The sequence below is a fragment of the Nerophis ophidion genome, unplaced genomic scaffold (assembly GCF_033978795.1).
Source record: "Nerophis ophidion isolate RoL-2023_Sa unplaced genomic scaffold, RoL_Noph_v1.0 HiC_scaffold_30, whole genome shotgun sequence".
Taxonomy (NCBI): domain Eukaryota; kingdom Metazoa; phylum Chordata; class Actinopteri; order Syngnathiformes; family Syngnathidae; genus Nerophis; species Nerophis ophidion.
This window is the reverse complement of record NW_026906952.1, coordinates 1,185,659-1,209,943: the sequence shown is the minus strand read 5'-3', so window position 1 is coordinate 1,209,943 and position 24,285 is coordinate 1,185,659. Positions and strand designations below refer to the sequence as shown.

Below are 24,285 nucleotides of genomic sequence, written 5' to 3'. Positions count from 1 at the left end.
TATGAACTAAGAGGGATTTATGAGTACTCAAAAGCAAAGGTATGAACACATTTAAAACAAATATGTACATCATATAAAGGAGTTCATCTATGCAATCATCTACAATTTGAAAAAAAAAATGCAACTCTTCATTATTACATAAAACATATGAAACAATATTATGAATAAGTATAAAAGTAAATTATGGATATCTACACTTAAAATGTTTACTGTAACTAACATATTTTATATACTGTTTATTCTCACCTTTTCAGTCAAAAATCTTTTCATTTTAAAGTACACAAATGTGTATATTAACTCATGTACTTGACTGAAATAAAAGCACTAATCTGAAATGTCTAATCTATAAATGTTAGATTCATAATAACATTATTGTACACACACAACAATGATGTCACACATGTTATATGTGCTGATGTTGTTAGAAAGTCAAAATGAAAGATTTGACAGTTTATTTCAAATCCTGCAGTTTCATTTGCTGCTGCTGTTCTCACCAGCACACTTGTGTTTCTTACACTGGTACTTAGAAGACAATCTTTCACCACACACACTGCAACTCAACACTTTCTCTCCTGGGTGTCTTCTCATGTGTACTGTGAAAGATTGTCAGTGACGAAAGCTTTTGTTGCATCTTGAACAGGAGTAGGGTTTTTCACCAGAGTGTGTTCTCATGTGTGTTTTTAAAAGGGTCTTTAGAGTAAAATCTTTACCGCAGATTGAACCCGGAAAAGGTTTTTCACCAGTGTGTGTTCTCATGTGTGCTTTTAAGGTTTGATTTGTTACAAAACTTTTACCACATTCTGAGCAGGAAAAAGTTTTTTCTCTAGTGTGTATTCTCATGTGTACTTTTAACCTTTGATTTATTACAAAACTTTTGCCACATTCTGAGCAGGAAAAAGGTTTTTCACCAGTATGTATTCTCATGTGTGTTTTCAAATTGTGCCAATGCGTAAAATCTTTACTGCAGATTGAACATGAAAAAGGTTTTTCTCCAGTGTGTGTTCTCATGTGTCTTTTCAAATTTTGTCTTTTAGTAAAATCTTTACTACAGAGTGAACAAGAGAAAGGTTTTTCTCCAGTGTGTGTTCTCATGTGTCTTTTCAATTTACGAGGATATTTAAAAGTTTTGTGAGAGTGAGAAGATGTGAAGTGAGTGTTGTCAGTGTGACATGTCTTATCATCTTTAGAGTCTTCATCATCAGTGTCAGGAGAGTGTGACGTTGTGTCCTCACTATCTGATAGTGGAGCTAAGAGCTTGTCTGCTTGTGATCCTCCACAGTGGTCTCCATCAGCTTCTGTTGTCATGTGTTGTGTTGAGCTGCTGCTTGGAGGCTCCCCCCCTCCCCTCTCCTCACTTTCACCTTTCACCTCATCACCTTCACTCTTCACAGGGACACCAGTCACTGGCATCTTGGTGACATCAACCTCCTCCAGTCCTTCAAGATGCTCTCTCTACTGACTGATGCTGTGCTCTTCCTCTTCCTCTTGAATGTGAGGGGTCAGTGGATCCACCTCTTCCTCTTTAAATCGGGGTGTCAGTGGGTCCTCCTCTTCCTTTTTAAAATGGGGCATCAGTAGGTATTCCTCTTCCTTCTTAATGTGGGAGGGCTGTGGCTCCTCCGTCTGCATCCTGAAGCTGCACTTCTGTTGCTGAGGGTGAAGATGTTCTTCACAGATGTCTGCAAGACAAACACACACCATGTCTGCTCAGTCACACAATGCATTCAGTACTTTTACATGCACTTAGGAAAAACAAGTTATCGTATGAAGTGTCTTGAAATCTCAGTGACGCACAAACACGCTGCTCTTTACAACATTATTTACAGGAATAGAAAAACAAACCAGGACGACAAGACTTTCTACTATGGATAGACGATATGGTTTAAAATTTATTTTGCGATACATTATTTCATATAGAATTACTAATAAAACCATTTTAAAACAGGCTACATGTCAGGTTCAAACACTGATGACATCAATTAAACAAGACAAGATGCAAAGAATCAAACAGAGACATAATTCAATTTGGATTCAATTGAGGAGAAACGTGTCGACCTCTAACTTTTTACAGTGTCACCCACGCTCTGGCGAAAGATTGTACTCCCCCTTCTTTATTTTACTTTCTTCGACCACATGACCACAGCTACTTCGAGAGGGAAGTGTGTCATAAACAGCGTTGCCTTTGGTTACGGAACAGTTCAAAAGAAAAGGTGGTAAATGAGTTCAAAAAGAGGTTCGTAAAACAGTTCAAAAAGACGTTCGTAAAACAGTTGAAAAAGGAGGTTCAAAAAGAGGTCCCCTGGAGGGGACACTGGTTCTGCTTCCTCTTTGCTTTTGTAGTACTTGGGTCAGACAATATCTTTATGTTTGATTATAATACATGAAAGAAAACAGGAACACCTTCATCTTGCTTTCCCCAACACAGTGGAGTTTTACGAGCCTTACTCTTGGTAGGTTTCAAAGACAGCTTTTGCTTCTCACCAGTCACTCAATGCAACACAAAGTTTTTGTGATAACTTAGAAACAATTATTCTGACACTACACAGGCTCCTAATTTAGTTGCTGAAATATGCAGTCAAATATTACATAATTTCCAGAATTATTTTGTCAAATAAATAAACCAGATATTAATAGTAAATAAACAAGTACATTAATAATAATCGTTTTGACAAAATAATACAATTAGAAAAGACACAATATGTTACTGCATATGTCAGCTGCCAAATTAGGAGCTTTTGTAACCCGCTTTGAATTTTTTCTATCATCAATCATATATCAAATGATGTATCGTGACATATATTGTTATTAAGATATAGATTTGAGGTCATAGCACTCATACCAAACATTGGTTTGCCGAGTCATTTTGTTTAGCCCACCAAATATATTTAATTTTTTATAATCTTCAGATGTGTGTGTATTAAGGGTTTAACGGTACGTGTATTTGTATTGAACCGTTTCGGTACGGGGGTTCTGGTTCGGAGGTGTATCGAACAAGTTTCCACACGGACATATTAAGTAGCGCACCACACGTTGTGTAAACAATGAACACTGAGGCACAACACACAGCATGCTAACAACGACCGGGCTACTACAAAGTGTAAAAGCCAGAGCTGGAAGACCCTCCTGCATCGTTAAGATCTCCCGTTTGGGAACACTTCGGCTTTGCAGTGCGATACAACAATGGGTAACATGGCTTCAACGAAGAGAAAGACAAACAAACACAGCTCCCACTGCATTCAAGCAGCTTCTACTCTGCGACTCAGGCAGGGCTAAAGCGATAACAAATGCTGTTGGTGTTTTTACAGCAGCAGATTTAAGACCATAGTGCATTAAAAACTAGATTTTGACCCACTTCTGTGGTGGAAGAACAATGAGCCCACATATCTTCTTACTGCCAAGTTAGCCAGGCACTACCTCACCATACCTGCTACCTCTGTGTCCAGCGAAAGGGTATTTTTCACAGCTGGGGACATTGTAACTGCAAGCAGGTCTGCTCTTTCTGCAGACAATGTGGATAAACTGATTTTTCTGGCAGAAAACATGAAAATTGATTGAAAGTCACCAGGGTTAAAGGCTGGAGGATGGGAAAAAGAAAAGTTAATATGAGGCTGAGTTGACTTGAAATTGTTTAATGGTGCACTTTTTGTATGTAGAAGAAAAGTTTTGTCATTTTATTTAATCTGAGCAACAACTTGAAGCAGTTTAATGTTGCACTTTATATGTGAGAATGTTGCACTTTATATGTAGAAAGGTGTCATGACGCGGAGTCGAACCCGCGTTACCTCAGCGGCTTGAGCTGCGTGTGCCTCTGCTGACAGTGAGCCAAGAGGCGCCTCTGCTGACAGCGCACCAAGAAGCGCCCTCGCTCGTGCTGAGGGCACCACGCCCACGCAGCAACGAGCCTACACGCTATCAATAATCAACACACCTGGGCTTGATGAGAGGGAGCAGCATAAAGACCAGCAGACCCGAGGACCCTTTGCCAGAACGTCGCTAACCTTCCAGTAAGCATCACGTCTGACATTCCCTGTTTTCCCAGTGAATTTCTTGCCCTTGTTTTGCTCTATCTCTCTGTTTTCCCCTGGTTCATGTCCTTTTGTATTTCCTCAGTGACTACGCTATCCTTCCTTATTTGTGCCTTGTCACTCAACTCGCATCCGGATTCCTGACTGCTCTCCTCGATCCACGACCTCCCTGCTCGGACCCAAACCACGCTGCCCTGCTCTTGCCCATGACCTCTTGCCTGTCCACGACCTGCCTCTTCGCCTTGCCCTCTTGGATTACGACGAAAGATACAACCAACATTTACAGACAACAACCCTTGGTAACATTTACATATTTAATATTACACATAGTGAAGTGAAGTGAATTATATTTATATAGCGCTTTTCTCTAGTGACTCAAAGCGCTTTACATAGTGAAACCCAATATTTAAGTTACAGTTAAACCAGTGTGGGTGGCACTGGGAGCAGGTGGGTACTCATTCACTTTGAGTAGCATACACACGCCACGCATTCATCAAAGGTTTTAAATGAACCTTGTAAACCGCAGTCCTGCCCTGGTTGTTGCCTCCTTCCCTTCTCTGGTACACAACAAAAGGTTTGGTTAAGAAACCAATTCTGAGCCTTATCTTATTTAGTTTTTATTGTGTGTGTATATATATATATATATATATATATATATATATTTATATATATATATATATATATATATATATATATATATATATATCTGCCTAGAGTCGGGACCCAGGGTGGTCTGTGCATCGGTTGGGGGCATCTCTGCGTTGCTGACCTGTCCCTGCTCGGGATGGTCTCCGGCTGGCCCCACTATGGATTGGACTCTCACTATTATGTTAGAAACTGGCTGGCCTGGGAACGCTTTGGGATCCCCCGGGAAGAGCTGTACGAAGCGGCTGGGGAAAAGAAAGGCTGGGCATCTCTTCTTAGGCTGCTGCCCCCGCAATCCGACCTCAGATAAGCAGAAGAAGATGGACGGATGGTTGGATAGATGGAAGGATGTGTAACACAACTTGATGTTTCTTGAAAACAGCGTCCAGTAGTTGATGTTGTCGCTCCTTCTCCTCTTTTGTTGAACAAAGTTCCTCCTTGTACTCTGCTATCGTTTTTTTTCTAACATCACACATTTTTCTTCAACAGCAGCATTTAGTCGCTGATTCAGCAACACTCACATCATTTGTAATGTAGACATGTTCACACAATAAAAACACTTTACACTTACATTGGATCTCTGCTTTGATGTGTCGATCACTTCCGCCTCTCTTTGTTAGCAGCTAACAAGCTAAGCTAACCAGCAGGCTAGGCTAGCACGTCAAAGTGCACTCAGACTAATGTATCCGCATACAAACAATTAATAACGACGTTTACTCTGTTAAACGACACACATGTGCACATGTACGTTGTAATTAAGACCTGTAACCATAATAACCAATACAACGTCTTGTTTTGTTCTACCTCCTGTGTGACGTCATCGAGGTGTTCTCAACCGCAGAACAAATGTTGGCCAAATACGTGTTTCACTGGGACAATAGTGAGTGGTGCACACTTCCTTCAAACACGTGTTTCACTGGGACAATAGTGAGTGGTGCACACTTCCTTCAAACACGTGTTTCACTGGGACAATAGTGAGTGGTGCACACTTCCTTTAAACACGTGTTTCACTGGGACAATAGTGAGTGGTGCACACTTCCTTCAAACACGTGTTTCACTGGGACAATAGTAGGTGGTGCACACTTCCTTCAAACACGTGTTTCACTGGGACAATAGTGAGTGGTGCACACTTCCTTCAAACACGTGTTTCACTGGGACAATAGTGAGTGGTGCACACTTCCTTCAAACACGTGTTTCACTGGGACAATAGTGAGTGGTGCACACTTCCTTCAAACACGTGTTTCACTGGGACAATAGTGAGTGGTGCACACTTCCTTCAAACACGTGTTTCACTGGGACAATAGTGAGTGTTGCACACTTCCTTCGCCCGGCCACAGAAGACAAAAAAGAGTTGCTGGTGTAACAATAGGAAGAATATATTCCACTCCTCTCTTGTACACGCGGCTTATGAGGTAATATACATGATATATTTTCATATTATTTATCTTATTTACCTCATATGTTGTTCGAAGCTAACGTGCTAGCTTTAGCCCGCTAGCAGGCCTTTGTAGCAAATGCGAGCGTTTTTCTTGAGGAGTGTATTTTATATGTTCTCTATGAGAATTATATTGACTTATTTAATACTTTAACTGTTTTTTGTTGTATATTACAGTCACGCTTAACATCATTAAATATTTGTTACTAGAAAGAAACGAACGTCTCGTAATTTAAGTCTGGAATAAGTCACATGGTATAATAATAATAATAATACATTTTATTTGGTATAGCGCTTTTCAGTGTACTCAAAGATGCTTTACAGGATGAAAAAATAATTACAAATATTATTATTATAATGACAGTAGAATATTATTGCAGTGGTCTATTTTGTGTTGGTGTCAACTTTATTAACAATAGATATAAATGATGTTTGCATGCACTTCTATTCCTTTGATAACATCCATCCATTTTCTACCGCTTGTCCCTATTTGGGGTTGCGAGGGGGGACAGGGGGTGTTGGAGCCTATCTCAGCTGCATTGGGTGGACATATCATGGAAATTAAATCAACTGGTGTTTGTTATTACGAAAACACTATTTGCACAATTGTAAGCGATTAATGCTTATTCAGTCAGACTAAAATAAATATTTAATGAAATAAATGTTAAATATGAAAAATGGCTTTAATATACTGCACACAAATTGAATATGCATCAATATTTTGTTTGTAATCAAATCATGAGGTACCCAAATATTCTAATATATATATATATATATATATATGTATGTGTATATATATATATATATATATATATTAGGGCTGGGCAACGATTAAACATTGTAATCGAAGTTAATCGCACTATTTCTCCGATTAATCGCGATTAACTGCATTGTATACACAAAGCCCAATAATGAATTCAAAAGTAGTGTGTAGTGCACCTTTATTGGAATATTCTCTCACATAAACAAAAGCGCCAAAACATTTGTTGTGCAAACAATTTAAATCAGTCCTTGTTAAACAGTAGCAGTTAAATAGCATATTTGATGAAAATCAACTCAAAAAATGTAAATACAAACATTTAAGCTAATTGCCACTGCCAGGGTATTTAAGTTATCCTGTTTGTTATGGAAAATAAATATAATCTACATACAAATCTCTGAGCCACAATCATAACATCTGAACAGGCAATTTCTGAGGTAACAGCAGAAACATTTTTTTAATCAGGGATCTTATGTTTAAAAAAACTATATTACAGGTAGTGGGCTGTTTTAGGGAATGTTTGATCAAATTATCTGTTCTAGCAATATCAATAATGTTGTGTTTATTCTGCTTAGTGCACTTAAAATAATTATGACCATAGGACGGCGTGGCGCAGTGGCAGAGTGGCCGTGCGCAACCCGAGGGTCACTAGTTCAAATCCCACCTAGAACCAACCTCGTCACGTCCGTTGTGTCCTGAGCAAGGCACTTCACCCTTGCTCCTGATGGTTGCTGGTTGGCGCCTTGCATGGCAGCTCCCTCCATCAGTGTGTGAATGTGTGTGTGAATGGGTAAATGTGGAAGTAGTGTCAAAGCGCTTTGAGTACCTTGAAGGTAGAAAAGCGCTATACAAGTACAACCCACTTATTTATTTATTTATCATTTATCTAGGAATTGATATGATGGGAATTTTCCGATTGTTTGCTTGGTGCTTTAATTAACTGAACGCATCATATACATGGTACTATATTGTGATGTTATGAGCCAGGGAAAAAAAGAACTACCCTACCCAGCATGCAACAGGAGTGACGAGCATGCGCGGTAGCCCGGTATAGGTTGTGTGTCGCCATGACGGCATCTTGTATGTTGTGATATGCACGCTCTGAAAGCAAACGTTAAGAACTCAGCCAACACTCCTGGTCTGCATTATTCATAAATAGACAGACAACACATATACTCCGCTGCTTCACAGGCCGCTGGATGTAGCCGGCAAAGTATTCCCATGCTAGCTACCCGGTCTAGTGAGCACGCCTCATTCAGTCCAAAACGGCCCCATCTATCCACATCCAGAATTGTCTGGCGGTCGTAAGTGATCCCGGAGTGACCACGCTGTAAGCCAGCCAGGAAATTTGCAGAATTGTCCGGTATTTTTGCCAAATGTTCCATCTTTAGCAAGAGCTCCTCCACGCCGAAGCCCGTCCGGGCGTCGCCATCTTGTTAAGAAAAGGCGTTAACAAAATAAAAGCATGTAAACAACATACGCAAATGTGCGATCAAATAATTGTCGGCATTAATAGAGTGATGAATTAACTCGTAATTAACGCATTAATTTGCCCACTCCTAATATATATATATATATATATATATATATATATATATATATATATATATATTCTCACGCCAGCACATTCCTTAAGGTGTGAGTGAGGTTCAAGCAACATACTATCACACGGCCACACTCGCTGGCACTTGTTACACGTGCTTCGCTGCACTTCTGTTTCTTGTCTGTTGGGCTAAAAATGTTGCTTTTGCAGAAGGAAAAACAAGGAGAGGATGTTGTGCGTAAAAGTAAAGCCAACCGACCACAGCTCTGTAGTCCTGGTCACCGTTGACGTGAGGTGGGACTAATTTGGAGGTGCACGTCAAGGTTGGCTGGTAGGTTGGTAGTGGGAGGAGCCAGTTGGCGTCACTTGATGCTGCAGCACAATGAAACTTTTATACGTGCAGACTGACTTCATGCAGTCATGACGGAACTACAATCCCAGCAGGAGGTTTTCTATAAGTTGTTACTTTTTAATCAGTAATTAATGTAAATGCAGAAAACAGGATCAATGACACAATTCATAATAATCAATAACTGATGATTATTCCACGTGTAGAAGAACATCACCACAAAGTGGTGTCAGTCCACTTGGAAAATATTATATTTGATAGACTAAAAAATATTTGACACATCTGAGATGAAGTTTGTTTGTGTTGTCTTGCGGACGTCCAACAGATGAACGCTCGTCAAGAAGAACGTCCCCTTCAGCAGCAGGAGGATCCACAGCCCCCCCACATTAAAGAGGAAGAGGAGGAAGTGTGGATGAGTCAGGAGGGAGAGTGTCCTGTAGGGCAGGAGGAGGCTGATGTCAGCAAGTTTCCACTGACTGTTGTCTCTGTGAAGACTGAAGAGCATGAAGACAAACCACCTGAGTCCTCACAGCTTCATCACAGTCCAAGTAAGCACAACATCCACATATCATCTAATAAAATGTTTGTGACACATGTTCATCCGGGGGACACATTTATCACTAAAGATGAAGATATATTTGCTTTTTAACACCACCATTTAAAAATGAATGCTCATCAATCATCAACAGTGTAATTGCTGGGGTGTAACCATGTGACCTAGAGGCCGTCCTCCTTACCTCACCTGGTCAAATGAAGGCAAACATTCAATATGGCTACTGTTTATTTACCTTTAGCAGCACATATGTCAGCATATTTCAAAGGTTTAGTGGTGTAGATAAGAGCTGTATACCAAGTACCATTTTTTTTTTTTTTTAGTACTGGTTCCTAAAGGCCTACTGAAAGCCACTACTAGCCACCACGCAGTCTGATAGTTTATATATCAATGATGAAATATTAACATTGCAACACATGCCAATACGGCCTTTTTGGTTTACTAAATTGCAATTATAAATTTCCCGGGAGTTTCGTCTTAAAAACGTTGTGTTACGATGACGTCTACGCAAGACGTCACGGGTTTATAGGAAGTATGAGCGCTGCACACACACACAGCTAAAAGTCGCCTGCTTTAACGGCATAATTACACAGTATTTTGGACATCTGTGTTGCTGAATCTTTTGCAATTTGTTCAATTAATATTGGAGAAGTCACAGTAGAAAGATGGAGTTGGGAAGCTTTACCTTTTAGCCACACAAACACACGGTGATTCCTTGTTTAAAATTCCCGGAGGTGAAACTTTCCTATGGATCAGAGCGCGGTCAAGAGAACATGAATCACGACCACACGTCAACCAGCAGGTTTCGGTGAGATAATTGTGGTTAAAACGTCGCTTCTTACCGGAGAAAAGCTGAGCTTGTGCCGTCCATAAAGCTGCAGTCAACTCCTCTGAGACATTGGCGTCAAGACACCCGTGGAGACACACCTCCGACTATCAGGTACTATTTAACTCACTAAAACAATAGCAACACAATAGAAAGATAAGGGATTTCCCAGAATTATCCTAGTAAATGTGTCTAAAAACATCAGAATCCGTCCCAATGCAATCGCGTTTTTTTTTTTTTCTAGTCCGTCGCTATCAATATCTTCAACCACAAATCTTTCATCCTCACTCAAATTAAAGGGGAAATTGTCGTTTTCTCCTGTCCGAATAGCACTTTTTGTTGGAGGCTCCCATTAAAATCAATGTGAATATGTGAGGAGCCCCCACACTTGTGACGTCATCGTCTGCGACTTCCGGTAGAGGCAGGGCTTTTCTCTTAGCACCGAAAGTTGCAAACTTTATCGTGGATGTTCTCTACTAAATCCTTTCAGCAAAAATATGGCAATATCGCGAAATGATCAAGTATGACACATAGAATGGACCTGCTATCCCCGTTTAAATAAGAACATCTCATTTCAGTAGGCCTTTAATTATGTGGTCCATGAAGACCGTGAAGATTCTGGACTAACGGCACAACTATTTGTATTTTTAATTCCAGCTGACTGAGGTAACTATGACACGTTGTCACATTGAGTTCAGCTGCCGCTGCTACACATTACAATCAGCTTTGAATGATGACAAATAAGGAAGCAACCAAAGTTTGATGTGTGTGTTATTGAGAAGAAGATGACATAACTGCATTTCACCTTGCACTGCACACATAGTTGACTTCTTTAAGACTTCAACCTCTTCTGCAAATAGGAATGCTATTTAAAATGCCTCTTTTCCACTTTTTTATTTCCACAAATGACATGTAGTACCGACAAGAGTACCGATAAATACTGGTATCGATAAGGAATATTGATTAGGGTATCATATCCATAAATCTATAAATGTACATCCCTACTGAAGATACAAGCCAGATATTGGTCTCAAGATGGCGGCGCCCTGCTCGGCTGCGGCTGCAGAGGCTCTTGGTAGTAATAGAACATTTTGGCAAATCTACCAGTAATTTCTGTGAATTTCATGGCTGGCTTCCAGCGTGGACACTCCGTAGTAACGTACGACCGCCAGACAATTTTGGATGTGGATGGATCGGGCAGTATTAGACCGAAAGATGCGTATACGTTGGACCTCCTCGCTATCCTGGGAATACTACGCCGGCTACATCCAGCGGCCTGTGAGGCAGCGGAGCCTAGTACCAGAGGGGACCGCAGACAGAGGAGACATAAGCGGTGGGATCAGAAACAGAAACGGAGATGCCGAGCGGGGCTAACAACAAAGCTAAAGGCTAATCCTCACAGAACGCCGCTTCCTTCCATCCTGCTCTCAAATGTCCGCTCACTGGAGAACAAACTGGACTACCTGAAGCTGGATTCATATGCAATACACTGCTGCTGGAATTGTAGGAATCAATAAAGTACTATCTATCTATCTATTTATCTATCTAGATGAGAGACTGCTGCGCCATATTTCTCACAGAAACGTGGCTGAAACCATTCGTCCCGGGCGAGGCAGTTAGCATCGAGGAGCTATCTATGTTTCGGTCGGATAGGAGCAGCACTCTCACTGGTAAATCCCGAGGCGGTGGTGTTTGTATATACATCAATAACAACTGGTGCAACAACGGGAAGAACGTCTCATGTCACTGCTCTCCCGATGTAGAAATATTAACTATAAAATGCAGGCCATTTTATTTACCTCGGGAATTCAGTGCTATGATCTTCACAACAGTGTACATTCCCCCCAGTGCTCACACCAAAGAAGCTTTGAATGCTTTGTGCTGCTCCATCAATGAACTGCAAACTACACATCCAGAGGAAGTTTTCATCGTCGCAGGGGATTTTAATCAAGCTTACATGAAAAGAGTTTTCCCTCATTTCCATCAATATGTGAATTTTGCAACCAGGGATGGAAGCAAGCTGGACTTGGTTTATAGTAATATTAAACAGGCGTATAAAGCTGCACCACGCCCCCACCTGGGCTCCTCAGACCATCTATATGTGATGCTAATTCCTGCATACAAGCCCCTGCTGATCAGAAAGCAAGCTACAGTGAAGCAGGTGAGGACCTGGCCAGAGGGAGCAATGGAAGCATTACAAGACTGCTTCGGAACCACAGACTGGGACATGTTCAAGGCAGCCGTCACCGATAATCATAACACATGTGTGGAGGAGTATGCAAAGTCTGTGTCCGCATACATTCAGAAGTGCATGGAGGATGTCAGTGTGATCAGATTAGGGGCGGCATGGCGTAGTGGGTAGAGCGGCCGTGCCAGAAACCGGGGGGTTGCAGGTTCGCTTCCCACCTATTAACATCCAAATCGCTGCCGTTGTGTCCTTGGGCAGGACACTTCACCCTTGCCCGTGGTGCCGCTCACACTGGTGAATGAATGATGAATGAATGATTGGTGGTGGTAGGAGGGGCCGTAGGTGCAAATTGGCAGCCACGCTTCCGTTGGTCTACCCCAGGGCAGCTACAGATGTAGCTTACCACCACCAGGTGTGAATGAATGATGGCTTCCCACTTTTCTGTGAGCGCTTTGAGTATCTAACAATAGAAAAGCGCGATATAAATCGAATCCATTATTATTATTATTATTATTATTATTATCAAGAACATCCCCACACGGGCCGTAGAGAAACTCTGGATGGATGAACAGTGAGGTACTGCGTGCAATGCTGAAGGCTCGGAACAAGGCGTTTAAGTCTAGCGACATGGTAGCAGTAAAAACAGCCAGAGCTAACCTGAACCGTGCCATTAAGGTTGCAAAGGTGCTCACAGTCAGAAAGTGCAGGACTTCTTCCAGAACCCCACGAACACTCGACAAATGTGGCAGGGCATACAGGTCATCACGGACTATAAAGCTGCCCCCCGTCCCTGTGACAACAGTATCAGCTTCCTAAATGACCTAAACAACTACTTTGAAAGGTTTGAGGCACTTAACACCCCTCCGGCGAGAACATCCATCACTCCGGCGAGAAAAAACACCCCTCGCTCTGATGAGCAGCTGCTCAACTTGGACACAGCGGATGTCCTGAATACCCTGAGGAAAGTGAACCCCCGCACCTGATGACATTCCGGGCCAGGTGCTTCAGGGATGTGCAGACCAGTTGGCGGGGGTTCTCACAGACATCTTCAACATCTCGCAGGGAGGTGGTGAAACATCTGGTTGACTGGAGCAGAACCAACAACCTGGTCCTGAACGTCGACAAGACCAAGGAGATCATCGTTGACTTCAGGAAGCACCGGTCCAGCCACACTTCACTCATCATCAACGGCACAGCGGTGGAGATGGTAAGCAGCACCAAGTTCCTGGGGGTGCAGATTACTGACAATATAACCTTGTCCCTACACACCGGAGATCTTGTAAAAAGAGCTCAGCAGTGCATGCACTTTTTGCGTCGGATGTAAAGAGCACAGCTCCCTCCCCCCATTCTCAGCACATTCTACAGGGAACTATAGAGAGCCTGCTGACCAACAGCATCTCTGTCTGGACTGGAGCCTGCAATGGCTCAGACTGGAAGTCTCTCCAGAGAGTGGTGAGGACGACGGAAAAGATTATCAGGTACCTGAGGCAGAGCAACAGCCCCAGAGCATGATTGACCCCCCACCATGCTTAACAGTAGGAATGGTGTTCTTCTCTTTGTAAGCTTCATTTTTTTCTCCTCCAGACATAACGTTGATTCATAGGCCCAAAGAGTTCCAGTTTTGTCTCATCACTCCATAGAACAGTTTCCCAAAACATTTGGGGTTTGTCCAGATGATTTTTTGGCATACTGGAGTCTATTTTTCTTGTGCCTGGTAGTCAGAAGTGGGGTGCGCCTGGGAGTTTTGGCATGGAGGGCTTCATCTCGTAGTGCGCGCCTTATTGTCTGGGACGAAACCTGCGTTCCCCCCTCTGCAATGTCCTGTTGTAGTTCCTCAGTTGTTACCCGGGGGTTTTTCATCACTGTACGCACACAGCATCCTCTTTCTACCACGCCCAGGTAGTGTTTCCACTGTGCCTTTAGCTTTAAACTTGCGAATTATGCTCCCAACTGTGTCTCTTGGAATGTGTAATGTCTTTGCTATTTTCTTATATCCATATCCTTTCTTATGAAGAGAAATTACCTCCTCTCTTGACTTCTTTGACCACTCCCTGGACTTCACCATGTTGCAAATACACCATTGACCATCTACAAGAAGCTGAGCGTCAGTCTTTTTCAATCACTTTAATTGTTGCTCGTTATGGTTCTAATCACATCTACAGGTGTGTTCAACACCTGATTGAAAAGACCTTATTCAAATTCTGTTCTTAAGAGTTATGATCTGCAAGGGGTTGAATAATTTTGTCAATGAGATATTAAGAAAAATGTCCTTTTTTGGTATTTTGTAAAATACAGTGTTAAGATTTGAGTTGCATTTGTCTATTTGAAACATCTTTATTTGATATGACTATAAACAAAATACGGAATAAATGTCCAACTTGCTAAAACACCAAAATTGTGTGGCGGTTTAATAATTTGGATCACAACTGTATATCTGCACCTTATTGTTTTTTTTTATCCTGCACTACCAAGAGATAATGCAACGAAATTGCGTTCTTATTTGTACTGTAAAGTTCAACTTTGAATGACAATAAAAAGGAAGTCTAAGTCTAAATATCTTATAAAAAATAAAATAATTTTTTTATTTGGATTTAGTTACTTCTCCGCTGTCCATCAATGTCTCAACACCTTTGAGAGATGATTTAATCTAGTTCATTTCTACTAATTAGCTATGTTTTGTTGATATCAAACATCAGAATCAGACATACTTTATTAATCCCTGAGGGGAAATAAACATTTTCAGCACAATCCCATTCAAGGTCAGACAAACATTCCAGGGAGACAGAACAGGATCGCTGACGGGTCTGCCAACTTGCGGCGCCCCTTGCAAAAAAGGTGAGATACATACAGGTAAACAAGTGGGGGGAATGTGAGAAAAAATTTAAAATCGGTCTCAGCCTGGGCCCTTGGAGAGGGGGTCCAGACTGAGGCCAAGGGAAAAAAACAACTTATAGCCCTAGCATACATCCCTCTTTCATGTGTAAGAGGGAAACTTCAAAGAAGACAAAGGACATTAAAAGAGCAGAGCTGATGCAACCAGACACTTCTACATACATACATGAATAAAAAGTAAAAGAAACATATACACTGTGGTGGCTTTTGCGGTGTTCCACACCATTGTCTGTTGGGGTGAAGGGAGCATGGCCAGAGACGGGAGCAGACCCAACAAAGCAACCAAGAGAGCCGACTCCACCCTCGGCCGCCGACCAAGTCTCGGCCAGTGTCCAGTCCGCATGGATGAGTGAGGATATGTCCAAAGAGACCGAGGTGTCCGATACCTGCTCATTCAGCCAAGACACTGAAGCTTTTCCGTCCCGGCGCTCAGTGCTAGCTCCGCAGTCCTGTCTCTTCATCTGCATCTCCTCCAGTCTCTCCAAACGGATTCTGGTGTGGCAGAGACCCAGCAGCCGGTCTCCATGGCCAAAAGGCTCTCGGGAGGCAGATCCAGAAGTCCAAAAAAAGCACCGCAGAAGTCACGAAAGTACCACCCCTTGTCACACAGTCCCAAAGGGTCCGGACCAAAAGGCAAAAAAAAATATATATATATATATATGTATATATATATATATATATATATATATATATATATATATATATATATATATATATATATATATATATATATATATATATATATATATATATATATATGTATATATATATATATATATATGTATATGTATATATATATATATATATATATATATGTATATGTATATATATATATATATATATATATATGTATATGTATATATATATATATATATATATGCATATGTATATAAACACATGAAAAGAAGATGGAAACACAAAAGGATGACACAAGAGCACAGAGTTCCTGCCAACAGCAGCCACTACAGGGTCGCCATCTTGGGGGAAAAAAAAAAAATTGCAGCATACCAGCTACAACAACACAGAAATCGTAAAAGTTTCCTAAAGGAAAATGTTCATATTTAAATAAGTAGAGTAAATAAATCATAAACAGGATTTTACAGTTTAAATGCAAATGTTGATGCTCCTCTTAGACACTGTTCTTTGTTCTCTTTCGGGTGTACAAGCAGCTGTCTTGTTTGTATGTAAGTGTTTTACTGCTGTGTTTATTTTTTTCATGAGTTTTTGTATTGCTTCCCTGATGTACCGTATGGTTTTGACATCTTGAATGTCAACGTGGGGACTGATAAAATCCTCAGAGACATTATCAGAATATATACCCGTGCAGGACAAAATGTCATGTGACTGGGTAAATCTGGACTTTTCTAAAGCATTTGTTCGTCTAACTTGTGTATTGAAGAACATTTCCCTGAGCAGCAAGAGCGGACCTCAAGGATGGAGCAGAATCAGTCACAACCCCTTATATTAAAAAGGAAATGGAGGTTCTGCAGTACCCCAAGATTAAAGAGGAAGAGGATTCAAAGCAACCCCACATTAAAGGGAAGGAGGAGCCAGATAGCTCTCACATTAAGGAGACAAATGAATCACAGCCCTCCCTTACCTTACAGAGAAAGAGGAGTCACAGCTCCGCTCACAATAAAGAGGAAGAGTAGGACTCACTGACTTTTTGCTGCGTCAACACAGAAAAAGGTTAAGTGAAATAACTTAGATGTTAACTATCGGTCAATAATGCTTGTCTTTCTCTCAGACAGACAGGGCTTTACTGTCCGTAACACACACACACACACACGCACGCACGCACACACACACACACACGCACGCACGCACGCACGCACGCACGCACGCACGCACGCACACACACACACACACGCACGCACACACGCACGCACACATCGCAAAATGAGCTAACGTTACGCTAAAAGCTAATCAGCCTTCACCTCAAGGACTGTGAGCGAGCTGAGCTACCGCCTATACCTCCAGATCGTCAACGGGCTCATAGTGATGTTACAAGTAGTTGACTGGGAGGTGTTTATTATGATATGGGGATCGTCCGCTGCATTATGCTCACCTGCTGAACACCTTTCTGCTAACATGCACCGTCTCTCCTCTCTGCCTGCCTCTGCCGTGAGCCCTGATTCCATGCACTCTGAATACGCACTGCTGATTGGCTCTTACCGCTTTGCCTGTAACCAATCAGATGGTTGTGTGGGTGGGACAATGCTGGGGGCTGCAGAGACATAGTGACAGAGACAGAGGCAGTACGAAGCGTACCAGCTTGTTAAGACTTTAGTTTAGCACAAAATGATAATATCAATACGTCTAATGAAGTCAAATACAAATAAGGCAACAAGAGAAGTATCCTACACTTCTCTTTTGTAAAGTAAATGTGAACATGCGATACGGGCATCTACATCGACTATATGATTTGCCTGAGAAGCCGGACAGGACAAAAAAACAAAAAATGTTTTGTTTTTTTTAAGACTTTAGTTTAGGCGGTGGGTAATGTGTTGATGTTGTTAAGGTGGCCTGGCAGTATAGCTCGGTTGGTAGAGCGGCCATGCCAGCAACTTGAGGGTTCCAGGTTCAATCCCAGCTTCTGCCATCCGAGCCATTGTGTCCTTGGGCAAGACACTTTACCCACCTGCTCCCAGTGCCACCCACATTGGTTTAAATGTACACTTCCACGTGATGTAGAACAGTAGTCCCACATTTTAAACATACACACACATCTAAAGAATATAAAAATAAATATATTTGGTGGGCCAAACAAAATGACTCGGGGAAACAATGTTTGGTATGGGCGATATGACCTCAAATCTATATCTTAATAACAATATATGTCACGATATATCATTTGGTATATGATTGCTAATAGAAGAATTTCAAAATGGGTTACAAAAGCTCCTAATTTGGCAGCTGACATATGCAGTAACATATTGTGTCATTTCTAATTGTATTAATTTGGCGAAACAATTATTATTAATGTACTTGTTTATTTACTGTTAATATCTGGTTGCTTTATTTGAGAAAATAATACTGGAAATGATGAAATATTTTACTGCATATTTCATCAACTAAATTAGGAGCCTGTGTAGCCTGTTTTAAAACGGTTCTATTAATAATTCTATAAGAAATAATATATGACAGAATCAATTTTAAACCATCAACCGTCTATCCATTGTAGAAAGTCCTGTTGTGCTGGTTTGTTTTTCCTTCCTGTGAATAATGTTGTAAAGAGCAGCGTGTTTGTGCGTCACTGAGATTTCAAGACAGTTCATACGATAACTTGTTTTTCCTAAGTGCATGTAAAAGTACTGAATGCATTGTGTGACTGAGCACAGATGGATGTTTCTAAAACGTGTTTGTCTTCTTGTGGCCTGCAGACGTCTGTGAAGAACATCTTCTCCCTGAGCAACAGAAGTGGAGCTTCAGGATGGAGCCACAGCCCTCCCACATTAAAAAGGAAAAGAAACACCCACTGATCCCCCATTTTAAAGCGGAAGAGGATGACCCACTGACCACTCACATCAAAGAGGAAGAGGAGGACTCATTGACCCCCAATTTTAAAAAGGAAGAGGAGAAGCCACTAATAACCCATTTTAAAGAGGAAGAGGAGGACCTACTGACCCCTTACTTTAAAGAGGAAGAGGAGGACCAAGAGCCGCCGCACATCAAAGAGGAAGAGGAGGAAGAGGGCATCAGTCAGCCTAAATGGTTGGAGGAGTTCCCAGTGACTGGTGTCCCTGTGAAGAGTGAAGATGATGAGGTGAAAGGTGAAAGTGAGGAGAGGGGAGGGGGGGAGCCTCCAAGCAGCAGCTCAACACAACACATGACAACAGAAGCTGATGGAGACCACTGTGGAGGATCACAAGCAGACAAGCTCTTAGCTCCACTATCAGATAGTGAGGACACAACGTCACACTCTCCTGACACTGATGATGAAGACTCTAAAGATGATAAGACATGTCACACTGACAACACTCACTTCACATCTTCTCACTGTCACAAAACCTTTAAATACCATTGTCGTCTAAAATCACACATGAGAACACACACTGGAGAAAAACCTTTCTCTTGTTCAATCTGTAGTAAAGGTTTTACAGTAGGTCATAGTTTGAAAGTACACATGAGAACACACACTTGTGAAAAACGTTTTTCCTGTTCAACCTGTGGTAAAGGTTTTACACAAAGTCAGAGTTTGAAAATACATATTAGAACACACACTAGAGAAAAACCTTTTTCTTGTTCACTCTGTAGTAAAGGTTTTACACAAAGTATCAATTTGAAGGTACACATGAGAACACACACCAGTGAAAAACCTTTTTCCTGTTCAATCTGTGGTAAAGGTTTTAGAGAAAGTCAACAATTGAAAAGACACATGAGAACACACACTGGTGAAAAACCTTTTTCATGTTCAAACTGCGGTAAACATTTTACTCAGAGGCCAGATTTAAAAGTACACATGAGAACACACACTGGAGAAAAACCTTTTTCATGTTCTATCTGTGGTAAAGATTTTACTCAGAGGCCACATTTGAAAGTACACATGAGAACACACACTGGAGAAAAACCTTTTTCATGTTCAATCTGCGGTAAAGATTTTACTCGAAGGGAAAATTTCAAAAAGCACATGAGAATACACACTGGAGAAAAACCTTTTCCTGTTCAATCTGCAGTAAATATTTTGCGCAACGGCACTCTTTGAAAGAACACGTGAGAACACACACTGGAGAAAAACCTTTTACATGTTCAGTATGTTGTAAAAGTTTTTTACAAAGTCAGCATTTGAAAAGACACATGAGAAGACACCCAGGAGAGAAAGTGTTGAGTTGCAGTGTGTGTGGTGAAAGATTGTCTTCTAAGTACCAGTGTAAGAAACACAAGTGTGCTGGTGAGAACAGCAGCAGCAAATGAAACTGCAGGATTTGAAATAAACTGTCAAGACTTTAACTTTGACCTTCTAAAAACATCAGCACATAGTTTCTAAGATTTATAGATGAGATATTTTAGATTATTACCTTTTTTCAGTCAAGTACTACACATGACAAGTGTTTTTTAAAGTTGTTCATGATTTATCCCCCTTTTTTAGAATTCCTCAAACATGATCAATTTCAGAAAACATGGGAACGTTTGGAATGTTTGGGAAAAGTTAATTATGTACATCATCCCACAGAGCTTTACTGTACATCCATCCATTTGTTCTACCACTTGTCTCTTTCATTTTATATGTATAGCATTTAATCACATACTTGTCCGCCAAAGGGTGTTGCGTTTTGGAGGAACTCCTTCTGTCAGAGTGCTGTTCACACTTCTTTTACTGCGGAAATCTACTCACAAAAACAATCCAAACAGTAGGAAACAAAAAACAATGGTGCGAAAAAGAGAAGACTAAATGTGCATTTTGGAAAAAATAACAAAAGCTACTTCTATACACAAATAAAGTCAACTTGGTTTGGAGTTACAAGACGTGCACACTACAAAACAACACCAAGATGGATGGCACTGGGAATGGCCAAGGTAGCAAAATACTCAAAGCATGGAATCAACTGGCGTGGAGTAGAATCGCCGAGTGCCATCCAGCTGTCAAGGTGCTGCTTAAGTAGCACCAGGGTCAATTGGAAGCAGCTGTGCACGTCCCACAACTCCGCCCACTAAGGCAACACAGGAACTCTAGGAGGAAGGAGAAATGTAAGAACAAGGTCAACTGCACCAAAAGACGAAAACTGACTGTTGGAGCCAAATTTCCTTATTTGCTTATATTGTTTTTATTTTGTTTTCTCTGATTGATTGCTGGCTTCAGTTCATGCTGAATTTCCCTTTCTGCAGATTGCTCCGCCCACTTCCTGTTGAGAACCAGGAAGTGTTGACAGGGATGGGACTGTTGCTATGGTGCGGTTGCCATGGTAGCCTCCTTTAATTGTGTTCAGCTGGGAACACTGGGGGGTGATTGCATGGAGGACAAACAGTTTTGGAGCGTGTGGTGTGGTGTGTGGTCAGGTCTCACTGCTGTGACAATGTGCCATTCAAGCCAAGGTCAGCATACATAATGTTCTAGAACCTACTTTCCATTTCATTTTGATAGCTTGGAATAAAGGGATTGTCATATCCAAACACATTTCTACAGTACTGGACATTCAATCATCAAACTGGTCAACACAGTATCAGTATCAGTATCAGCCCAAAGGTAAGTGCTGTACAATGAGAATAAAATGCCTCGTAGCCGATTATACAAATGTGATGGATTCATCTAGATATTTTCCTGCCACAGTGAATAGGTTTCCCTTTTTAAAGGGCAAATTCCTCCCAGGGTATTTTGTCCTAATGACTGTCTGGATAAAGGGAGGAGAATATAATTCAGGAAAACAATTTATTTTACTAATAAACTAGATTAAGTAACCCATTTTTACAGTTAGCTAAATTGGACAGAACACCTGCATCATCTTCTCAACAACACCCACATTCTTACAAACAACATATTTAAGAATGGTGGTGTTAAATACAAAGTGCATTCAGATACAAACAATTATTTTTGATGTTTACTCCATTAAAGGACATATATGTGCACATGTATGCACTGATTAAAAATACAGAACAATAATGCCCACGTTTAGACTTTCTCCATCCAACGCCATCTTGCTTTCTCCTCCTTTCTATTTCCAGCAGACTCGTACAACATCTTAGGTGTATTGCTGCCCTCCACAGTCTATTAACAAAATGTCTTCCTTCTGTCCTATGGCCCACACTGCAGACTTGGACACAAACAGGAGAGAAAGTAAAAAGCAGCTTTAAGGAGGTCAAAACAAAATGTATGCATTCTTTCCAACGGCCGCTGGGTGGCAGCAGAGGCTCCATGTATCACCTGAAGAAACATTTTGACTTCTGACCTTTCCACATTATTTCTCTCATCTTTACTGCTGGAGTTCAGCTCACTGAGGATGTAAGCTACATTTTGGTATCTTAATTATCTTTAATTATTCATAAACAGGCTTAAAACAAACCATTATTATCATTACTGCCTCATTTGTTTCACTCTCTACTAATTAAAACTATTCTAGCACAAAAACATTCAGGATGTTCATACAAAAAATATTACACATCCCCCAAACGTACCATTTTATTATGGTATTCATATAATATTACATTTAATATACACATGGTCATAACAGTGCTGACAATTTAAATTCCCTGTGGGGATTAATAAAGTATTTCTGATTCTGATAATTACATCACTCTCATAAAGCCTTCAATGCTGAATATGTTTTTTACCATAGCTCAGCTTCACAATGTTGGAATATTGACTGCTGATATTAACATTCTTCTATTGTTTAGAATATTACAGTCTACTCTTTTTCTTTGCTCAAATGAACAGGATGGAAGTGTCTTTAATTGTCACTACTGAGTGTAATTATGTATATAATAATCTTCATTACCGCTTGATTTAACTCTCATTTTATTTTATCCATAGAGAACTTAACCATAAAAAGATGGCTGCACATCAATAAACCGTCACTAAACTTCAATAAAACTAAATACATCATATTTGAAGATTGTAAAAATGTAAACCACAAATTATGATGGATAATATTGAAATTAAAGGAATTAAGGTAATCGCATTTTTCTGAGTTAATATAGATGATGAAGTAAACTGGACACTACATGTAAGTCATATAAAGAAAACAATAAAACAATGGAGTGCAATACTAAAGAGAATAAAATACATACAAATATTAACTAGAATTATTGTAGCCAACTTCAGTTGAAACATACATTGTTTATTGCATAAAAGTCTGGGGACATACATATAAAACAATCACACAACAATCATCATATTACACAAGAAAGTAATAAAGACAACTAATAGAATGGATTCTAGAGACCCAACAAATTATTCAAAAAATCACACATTATAAAAGTAAAAGATCTTGTATAAAAACAATTGTTCAAATGATGTATAAAGTAAATAATAATATGCTTCCTGAAGTGGTCCAGAAGATGTTTCAGATGTGAAGCAGTAAATATGAACTAAGAGGGATTTATGTGTACTCAAAAGCAAAGGTATGAACACATGTAAAACAAATATGTACATCATATAAAGGAGTTCATCTATGGAATCATCTACAATTACAAAATAAAATATGTAACACGTCATTTTTCAAAAAACATATAAAACACTATTATGAATAAGTATAGAGGTAAATTATGGATATTTACACATACAATGTTTATTGTATGTAACATAATTGTATGTACTGTTTAGTCTCACCTTTTCAGTCAAATTGTTGTGTTCATTTCAAAGTACACAAATGTGTATATTAATGCATGTACATGACTGTGATAAACACACTAATCTGAAGTCTCTAATCTATAAATGTTAGAATCATATTAACAAGATTGTGTTAGACAAACAACAATGTCACACATGTTATATGTGCTGATGTTGTTAGAAAGTCAAAATGAAAGTCTGGACAGTTTATTTCAAATCCTGCAGTTTCATTTGCTGCTGCTGTTCTCACCAGCACACTTGTGTTTCTTACACTGGTACTTAGAAGACAATCTTTCACCACACACACTGCAACTCAGCACTTTCTCACCTGCGTGTGTTCTCATATGCACTGTAAGAGTGTTTAGGTGACCAAAGCTTTTATCGCAGCTTGAACAGGAGTATGGTTTTTCACCAGACTGCTATATCATGTGTAATTTTAAGTGTCGTCCTTCTATATAACTTTTACAACATACTGAACATATGAAAGGTTTTTCACCAGCGTGTGTTCTCATTTTTACTTTTAAACTTTGTCTTATGACAAAACTTTTACCACATTATGAGAAGGAACAAGGTTTTTCTCCAGTGTGTATTCTCATGTGTGTTTTTAAATGTTGCCTTCGAATAGATTTTTTACCAAAGATTGAACATGAAAAAGGTTTTTCTCCAGTGTGTAGTGTCATGTGTGCTTTGAAATGCTTCTTTTGAGTAAAATCTTTACCGCAGATTGAACATGAAAAAGGTTTTTCTCCAGTGTGTGTTCTCAAATGTACTTTTAAACCTTGATTTATTACAAAACTTTTACCACA

At 40.2% G+C, this 24,285-nt stretch overlaps 1 protein-coding gene across 1 annotated transcript; it reads left to right on the top strand.

Annotated features, from left to right (window-relative positions):
- The first annotated feature begins 18,310 nt into the window (after positions 1–18,310).
- LOC133546516 (oocyte zinc finger protein XlCOF6.1-like) lies at positions 18,311–20,054 on the top strand. Its single transcript, XM_061892292.1, has one exon. It carries the CDS (start codon positions 18,650–18,652, stop codon positions 19,919–19,921), a length of 1,272 nt encoding a protein of 423 aa, XP_061748276.1. The 5' UTR covers positions 18,311–18,649; the 3' UTR covers positions 19,922–20,054.
- Positions 20,055–24,285: the final 4,231 nt, after the last annotated feature.